The 8,720-nt window shown below is 55.7% G+C and overlaps 1 protein-coding gene and 1 non-coding gene across 3 annotated transcripts; one reads left to right on the plus strand and one right to left on the minus strand.

The window, feature by feature from the left end:
* Window positions 1-442: 442 nt before the first annotated feature.
* LOC133350971 (HAUS augmin-like complex subunit 4) lies at window positions 443-7,174 on the plus strand. 2 transcript variants are annotated; one of them, XM_061565834.1, is made up of 9 exons: window positions 443-1,269; window positions 1,536-1,792; window positions 2,072-2,203; window positions 3,007-3,144; window positions 3,848-3,950; window positions 4,559-4,707; window positions 5,049-5,179; window positions 5,676-5,744; window positions 6,304-7,174. In XM_061565834.1, exons 1-9 carry the CDS (start codon window positions 1,248-1,250, stop codon window positions 6,506-6,508), a joined length of 1,206 nt encoding a protein of 401 aa, XP_061421818.1. In that variant the 5' UTR covers window positions 443-1,247; the 3' UTR covers window positions 6,509-7,174. The 2 variants fall into 2 exon arrangements, with proteins under 2 accessions (XP_061421818.1, XP_061421819.1); XM_061565835.1 differs by having other exon boundaries at window positions 446-1,269; window positions 6,325-7,174.
* A 989-nt stretch (window positions 7,175-8,163) lies between these two features.
* Window positions 8,164-8,236, minus strand: TRNAR-ACG (transfer RNA arginine (anticodon ACG)). The gene has a single exon. It is a non-coding gene; the product is annotated as a tRNA-Arg (tRNA).
* Between the last annotated feature and the right edge of the window lie 484 nt (window positions 8,237-8,720).

Here is an 8,720-nt window from a genome sequence, read left to right on the forward strand (position 1 = left end):
CCCATCGAGTGCAGGTGGCTGGGTGGATCACTCCGTCGCAGATGCGGAGACCCTCGGGGGGCGGGGTGGGGTGGGTGGCTGGGGGAGGAGACATTCATCCAGCAGTGGAGCGAGCGTGTCTGCCGCTGATGACGATGGGGGTTGTGGTGGGAGCCGGGGCTGTGAGTCCGTGGCAGGGGTCAGTGTCTCCGCGTCTTTATTTAGCGCGGTGCCGGTAACGAGACCTCGTCACACGCCCGCGCATTCCGCCGTGACGGCTCGAGCGCGGGCGCTGCCCTTCCGATGAAAGCCGGCACGGCTGGACAAGCCGGGGCCGCTGTTAGCGGGTGACCGGGTGGGGGGGGGTAGTGGGGCTGAAACACCATCCGTGGCCGTCATCATCAACATCGTCGTCATCGTCGTCGTGTTAATTTTGGTATCGCCCTGCGCGGTTGTCGTTGGCTGAACCCGGCCAGGTCACGCGTGCGAATTAAGACGTGGACGCGATGCGAGCGGCCTCCCAGCCGGCGGGCGTGTGGGTGGACTCGAGCGTCATCGATGTTTCATAATCGCGATTGCCGACGACCTGCACACCGGCTCACCGCCCGCGTGGCTGTGGGAGAGCAAAGCTGATCGTGATGAGAGTTCAGATCCTCGTTGGGGGCTTGACTTCGAGCCGCTCGAGGTTGATACAGTACTGCTTTGTGGGGAATTCCACAGTGGTTGTCCAACGGATCGAACTGTCCCGGTCATAGGAATGTGGAAGTCAAATCACTGGCCCGGGGCTGTTTGTAGGGGTCTAGGGGACTCGCACCAACCCAATATTTCTGCACTCATTTATGCAGTTACTCATTTTGACTTTAATCGATTCATGTTAATAATCATCACGATCGTCATTGTCACACTCAATACATTATCAGTCGTCATCATTCATCGATTACTCTATGCATCGTTCACCTGTACATGTGGTGTTGTACAGTATTGCATGATTTCCACAGGACCCACGCTCTCACATTTACGAATCGCGTTTCACGTGTTCGTCCCCCCAACAATCCCCTCCCGTGCACGCGGGCTACCGTAGTCACGTGGTGCACTGGAAGTCGGCGGGAAACTCAAGTCGCTGTTCCGATACCGAAAATCATTCCTCCCGTCACTCTCATTCCACTCGTCACTCTCATTCCACTCGTCACTCTCATTCAACTCGTTACACTCATTCCACTCGTCACTCATTCCTCTCGTTCCTTCCGTTCCCTGCGGCCAAGGCGGCGATGGAGCGACCAGCGGCTCAAGGTGCTGTACCCCCACCATCACCGACCATGCTCGATCCGCTGTTTGGTGAAGGCCTCCCCAAACCCTCACCGCCACATCTCACGGTTGTTCAGTGCAACACAAGCAACGAGTGCATCACAAGAAATGGGTGCAACACAAGCAATGGGTGCAACACAAGCAATGGGTGCAACACAAGCAATGGGTGCAACACAAGCAACGAGTGCAACACAAGTAAAGAGTGCAACACAAGTAAAGTTGTGCCCGATGTTGTCCTCCGCCCGCTCCAGGCAGCAGCAGCAGCAGTAGGGCGAGGTGGCCGGGTCTGCTGCCCCGTCGGCACCGGGACGGTGGCCCGGGTCTGGCGCCCGAGCTGACGGGGACGGCGCCGCGAGCCGCCGCGTCGGGCGCAGACTCCCCGGAGCTCGAGCCGCTGCGGCTCCTCCTCGCGGGCACGGAGCCCGACGTCTCGCGGCTGCTGCTCGACGTCTCCCGGGCCGCGGGGAGCCTCGCGAGGCGCGTGGCGCTCGGGCGCAGCGTGCAGGAGGTGCGGGCCGCGTTGCCCCGTGGCGTGAGGGCGGCGTGAGTGGTGGTGGTGGTGGCGGTGGTGGCGGGTTGTTGCGTGTGGCTGTAGCGGTGCGTGGGTTTTGGGGTGTGCGAGTGGTGGTTACGTCGAATTGTTGGCGCTGATATCTCGATGTGACTGGTGGCTTGAGGTGATGGTGTCATCACGGTTATGTGGTGTAAGTACAGGCGTGTTATTGATGGTGTCATTGATTTTGTCGGTGTCACTGTTGTTGATGGTGTCATTGGTGTGTGGTGCCAGGCTGAGAAGGAGATGAATTCGCACAAGGTGGCCTGGCTCAAGGGGAAGGTGCTGTACGATGAGATCCAGGATATTTTGCGTGACCTCAAAATACGGATTGGGGACAACGTTGCCACCTCCGAGGACAAATGCGTAATATATTCGCACACGCCATGGAACGCGTCAATTTGAACGTTTCCAGGAATAATCACGCGCCTACCACCAAACCACCCAGACTTTACACGATTCGTCAGATCGTTGGCCATGCAACAAAATCAGTTGTACTGTGCTTCAATGCTCCTACGTCTATGCTCCACATCTTCACAAACCCGCAATGACCAGCGCAATGAAGTGTGGTCAAGTAACCCCACACGAAGCGCACTGCATTGGGAGGCCTTCATCCAACACGGGATTGACTCTCGGGCTTTACTTGTGCGGTCTATTTGTTTCTATTCCAGGAGTGCCATGCTGAGGCGTAGGACTCTTTCAGGAGGATCCTGCTTTTGGGTTTTTATTTGAAGATGTTTTCAGCCAATTAATGATGAGTGTTTGTTAACCGTGTGGGAGGAAACTGGAGCGCCAATACGTGCGATGGAGGCAACGCCATCCCCATACAGATGGAATCAGGGGGTGATTAGTCCACTTGCAGCACTGCCTTCTCCTGGCGAGCCATGATGATCACGGGAAAGGAGTTTCACCACATTTATCTGATCCACCAACCCTCGCCTCCACAGTGCTGTATTTTAGGCGTGCATAGCCAACACTGCCCGGTAATTGTCAGGTATATAAAATATTCTTCGTGAAGTGAGACTTTAACGAACGTTATGCACTAGTATTATTATTCGTGTACTCCATGTTGTGAAGCATCCTGCGACGTGGTTGAGCGGTTGTCGGTTGCGTCTGAAATGGTGAAGTGACCCCCTATCCGCCTGTCGTTGCGCTTTCCTGCCGTGCAGTTTTTCCAGACACTGGAGCAGTGCCTCTTCGTCACGGAGAGCATCCGTCTGCTCGGGACGGACTCTGACAGAGAGGACAAGCCGCCCCTGCTGAGGCTGCACCGCGACGACCTCCGCCAGCTGCTGCCCAATGCTCAGGTGCGGCCACTCTGCAGGATGGCCGGGGCGATGAGTCGCTCTTGTCGGCTAAAGTTCACGTTGTCGAAAGTGCTGTTGGCGAGCGCCTTTCAAGGTTTCCGCAGCAGGTTGGGGTGGCGCAGCCATATGAAACACCCGGCCACCTTTGTCTCCTCGATGGTGATGTTTAGACGCTGCACTTAATTAGGGCCGAGTCTGAGCAAGCAAGGCCAGAGACCAGTTCTGCCATCGCTCTTGCTGATGTTAACCACAGCCAGGAAATCAAACTCAGGTCGCGAGGTTCTTCGCACACGTCGCTAACCACTGCGCAATCACTCCACCATTCACCACACTTGAGCACTCACTGTCGCCAGTGCTGTGGGCTCGTATTTCTAATCAAACGGCACTGGCACGTTCAGCACGATACAGCGCAGTCTGGCGTGAATAACTCGCCACTCTCGTGCGCAACGGAGTGCTTAGCACACCGTGCCATGAATCTGGGAACCCGGATTCCAGTCCCGACCACAGCTAATGGCAGTTGAGAGCGATATATGAGGGAGTCCCAGGTGCCCTCTTGACCAACCCGCATTGACCAGCATGTGAAATACGGCTCAAACAACGGCCATGCATGACATGGCGTGGTTAGACCTTTATCCAACAGCGGATTGGCAAATGCCTGTAAACGGTGATCGTTACAACTATTGTGTTCTCGTCGTGTTTGCAGGAGCAGAATAAGATGAAGGACAGGCTGGCCCAGGAGTTGGAGGAGAAGTTGAGCCAGAAGTGTTTGTCTCTCTTCTACTACTTCAGTCCAGAGAAGGCGCAGGGTGAGGTCCAGCAGAGCCAAACTTCGCAATCTCACACGGCAGCCAGTGAAGCCCCGACTCAACCGCATCCTCTACAGCAGCGGTGCGGAACCTTCTCATCGAGGGCCCAATTGGAATTTCTAGCACCTTTGGCAGGGGCACACATTTACACAAAAACTCCCAATAATAATGTGCGTGTCAACCGTGTATAAAGAGGCCCTTGGAGTGGCAGAAGCGACTGAGAATGATGCTAAAATTACAAATTAGTGTCATCACTGCTTTGAACAAATTTTCCCTCTTGCATCGAACCAGTTGGGCTAAGATGCAGTGATGGATACATTTCGTTTGCATGCCGTTCAAAGTGGCAGGTCTCGAGTGGCCGCGGGCCGTCGTGTGAAATGAAGCCGCAGGGCCATTGGCTTCCCAGCCCGATTCTGCAGAAATACTTGCGACTCTCAACGAGTCCACGTCCCCTGAAGGCTTCAGCCGTGACCTTTGGCAGCAGATTGTCGAAGCCACAGTGTCGCAAGTTGCACCTCCGATTAGCACAGTTGGCTACGTATGGTGCAAAAGAAGTTGAACATAATACCTACAAGTTACTTGGCGGTTCTGCCGTGTGCTGCGCACAGGGGAGGCGGAGAGCGAGGCACTGCGCCTGGCCAAGGCGTGCCGCTTGCACGAGCTGGTGCGCGCCGAGCAGCAGGCCGTGCAAGGCGGCGCCGCTCGGCTGTGCGAGCTGCGGACCGCGCACGATGCTCACGTCAGCACGCACCTCAAGGTGCCTCCTCCACGCGCTCGCTCCATACGCTTGCGGGCGACAACTCTTGTGAAGCTCTGGAGGAAATGTGGTGATTTACCGCTCTATTGGAAGGGTGGGGAAGAGCACGGTGACGTGTTAACCGCGTGTGACGTTACTCGCACTGAGAACATCGCGACGCCGCAGTATCGACACGCGTCTCAACAGATTCATTGCGAGCGATAGTGGCACGGCCCGGCTTTTGCCACCTCCTGAGCCGTGCCAGGGTGGCTGGGCATAGCCCCGGCGCGGTTCAGTTATTTAGTGAAAAAGAGGTATTAGAGTGAGTGCTGACCAAGTGAGCTGATGACCTGTATTTGTAGACGCTGCAGGCCTCCAAGGCGGTGCTGGAGAAGATGCTGCAAGACCACCGCCTGTCACGTCAGGCCCAGAGCGACGCCGTGAAGGTGGCCTACCTGCAGGCCAAGCACAAGACCATGTACCTCAAGCTGCAGTGAGGGCCTCGACTCGCCTCCCACTCGCCTTGCGGCTGTATTAACCAAGAATAATACACGCCATCTGCCTGGTTGCCATTGGAAAATATCGCCTTAGCTCAATGGGCCTTACCCAAAATGAATCGATTACAACAGTGGATGTTAAAGATCCCTTGATGTTATGGAAAAAAAAGTGGGCGATTAAGTGCTGAGGTCACAGTGTCCATTTTCCAGATTGGATAAAGTTATCTGCAAACGACCGTATTTTGTACAACAACGTAGCAACATCGCCTTCTCCTGGTAGACTATCAACAGTGGTTGTCCTATGGACAAACTCGCCACTTCTATCGGAATGGGGAAATTCCACCACTGCGCCTTCGCGATAGCTTTGCGCCGCTGTAAGAATGCCGTGTAAACCAAACTTATAAATGATTGTTTATCAAAATGTATTTTTTTTACAGTTGGGTGGATGTGTTGGGGATTATGCTCATGAGTTCCGCTCTGTCCGCACCGCAGGCTCGAGGAATTGAATATTCTGTGTGACACATACACCCCCGACAAGGTGCAGGCCCACAAGATCATCAAGTACGTGGTGCAAACGTCAACATTTTCTGGATTTTCCATGCAATTATAAATCACCTCGCACCGTTATCAGTTAACACCAGCCATGTGTTTGAAGATGACGTTTACAACCCTTTTGTTAATCCACTGCTGGATGAGTTGCTTCTCACGCCGTGCGGGTGGCGGGAGTTATTTCACCGTACTTCACCACGCCGGTCAGTGCAGGGGTAAAGGCAGGTCACGTGCACACACGTGCACACACGTGCACACACGTGCACTGAGAGAAGCGAGGCAATGCAATCAATTTTGCCGCACTGCCCTCTGCTGACCGCCGTGTAGCACAGTCGGCAAACCGCCGCGACAACGTTATTCTGAAACAGCAGACCGTGTATGCCGGCATCCTGGTCCAAATGCACGGTGGTTGCCCATCCAAACACTATCCAGGCTCGACCTCGCTTCGCATCCCAGATCCAACCGATCGGGAGTAATCCCGTCGAATTGGCCACAGGGTCACGGGACGCGGCATCGAACGACCGCGCCGCTGGCGAAACGCTTCGGGTCGTCAACGTCGCTCGCACTGCAGCCGTGTTCCCCGATGCCGTAGGAGAGAGCTGAAGGCCGCCATGGCCACGGAGAAGAAGGAGCAGGCGCGGGTGAGCGGCGAGCTGGCCACGTACGGGACGCTGGGGCCCGATTTCGAGCGGCTCGTGCAGGAGTACACGCAGCTGCGCGATGCCATCGACAACAAGAAGTGGGCGCTGCGGGAGTTCAGGAAGAACGCGGCGTGACGTTGGCGGCCGCGGCCTGGGCCCCGGGCCATCGCGGCGAGCAAGGAGGGGGCCCACGACGCCAAGTCGGTGCTGCCGCTTGCGGCTCGTACCGAGAGCTCAACCTTGCGACGGAGCGTGGGCGACCAAACGCAGACTTCGTGATCATCCACTTGGACTGCCTCACCCACCGAGGCTGCTCGCTCTTCAGCTGCTCAATCCCCTCATACTCGGTCATGATCAATGTGCATTGCAGATTCACCATCATCAGCCATTATATCAATCTCTGCAGCGCAGTCATCCCCTTCAAAAACGTTCTTAACCTCCCACTGCATAATTTCACCACAGAGCAAAGGGCATGGCTAGCGAGTGTACAGGCAGTGCAATTGCACCGCATCCCACAGGCTGTCGGGGACGAGGATCCCGGCCTCGAAGAGGGGTTGGAAGGGAGACATGGGGGCAGGGATGTGCACTTACTGTTTTGTACCAGGACCAGTGCCTGCCACCGCTTCAGCAGCAGGCTTTGGCAAATGTAAGCCAAGTGTGCGTCTTTTCTCCGTAACATAACGCCACTAGTGAAGAAATACATTGTGCTGTTTTATTTTGTTATACGTTTCCATGTTGCTCTTAGGTTAACAATTGCACGACCGCGTGCATTTGTAAGATGTCTCAAATAAATTCGAAAGATGTCTGCATGTAACGGGGCTGTCGTCTGCTCATTAAAGGGGGTTTGGGGAGAGCTGCGATGACGAGTCGATCGGGAATTGTAATCGACCACTTGTCTTGTGATCGATTTCTCGGCCCATTAAAACAATTGGTGGCAGCTGCTCCCACATTGCGTCTCCTGATGGCGGGAACCCCCCCACGCCGAGCGCCTGGCGATGCCGGTGGTGTCGCTGAACCCGCCCCCTCGCCTCGTGCAGTGCCACCAGACCTCGGCACAAATACATTCCTGCCACCCCAACACAAACCTCAACTCCCGCAGTATTAATCAGGGCGGCCGTTGGCCTCGAACCGCGGGCCGCCGTAACAATCGGTGAACAGAATGAGAATATTTAGACTGGAGGAGGAATCCGATGAGCGATGCAGCTCTTTTTCACGTCAAGTGGCGATGGGTCGGCAAGTTTTAATAACAAGCAAAACAAACAACTCTAGGAGTGCAAAATAGATAAAAAAGGTAAGTCACTAATTAGCTTGGGCAAGGCGGAACACGACAAAAACAGTCCCTCAAAACAAAAGGCACGTTCAAGTTGAATATCGACACACGGCTGGTTCGGATCGAAGCACTTCTGCATTCAGGATGTGTTTGAACGCGCTACCGCTCGGCCATGTCACCGCCCTCATCGATGCATTCACCGCTGCCATGGGAACGTGGAATTTCCACCACTGGCTCAGGGCTAGAAACGGGATGAAGAGCACCACCGCCTCTGCCATGTGAGCGCAAGGTTTGTGAGCTGCTGGGCCGCGGTGATTGCGTGCAGCCCCCACGCCGCCACATAGGGGGCAGCACATCACGCAGTGCCAGATCGGGTTCGGTTAACAACGGCGAAACTAAACTTTAACACAATCTACGTGCTGGATGCGAACGCGAATTATGCGACGCGTTTGTAAATGACGTTCCGTATAAATAAAGACAACACGTCACGTCGAGTCGATAAAACACAATATAAAAAATTCGAGCCTGGCAGGAGTCGAACCTACAATCTTCTGATCCGTAGTCAGACGCGTTATCCATTGCGCCACAGGCCCCACGATTGTAGAACGTGTGCGGGGCGCCTCTTAAAGCCACGCACACTGCTCGTCGACTCACGTGTCCACCCTCGTCGTGGACACAACCCCAAGTTATCGTCCGCGTTGGGCAGTCCTTGGTCAATCCACTGCTGGATGACGGCCTCCTATCACAGCTTTGCAGGATCGCGGAGCATATGTGACCATAATTCACCAGGGGTTGGTGACGGTGGGGAGCATAGAAGCACAGTACAATTCATTGTTCTGTGGCCAGCACTGTCGCCCCGCAGCAGCCTATAGCATCTGGTATGCACGGCGGCGGTGGTGGTGGTCACCTCTCCCTCCGGGTACTCTCCGGGCGCTACCCCTGCCCAGTCCCTGGCGTCGGACGGGATCCGGGCACATGGCGGAAGGGGGAGGGGGTGGGGGGAGAGGGGTGGGGGTGGTGGGGGGAGGGGGTGGGGGCAGGGGGTGGTGGGGGGAGGGGGGTGGGGCAGGGGGTGGG

This window comes from Lethenteron reissneri, chromosome 35 (genome assembly GCF_015708825.2).
Source record: "Lethenteron reissneri isolate LAM-NWPU_2019-01 chromosome 35, ASM1570882v1, whole genome shotgun sequence".
NCBI classification, from domain to species: domain Eukaryota; kingdom Metazoa; phylum Chordata; class Hyperoartia; order Petromyzontiformes; family Petromyzontidae; genus Lethenteron; species Lethenteron reissneri.

Bases quoted from the DNA above. Each gene is read 5' to 3' on its own strand.
- LOC133350971 (XM_061565834.1), top strand. From the start codon at position 1,248: ATGGAGCGACCAGCGGCTCAAG. The intron at 2,204-3,006 runs GTAATATATTCG...CCTGCCGTGCAG, and splicing joins CCACCTCCGAGGACAAATGC to TTTTTCCAGACACTGGAGCA. The intron at 3,951-4,558 runs GTGAGGTCCAGC...TGCTGCGCACAG, and splicing joins CAGTCCAGAGAAGGCGCAGG to GGGAGGCGGAGAGCGAGGCA.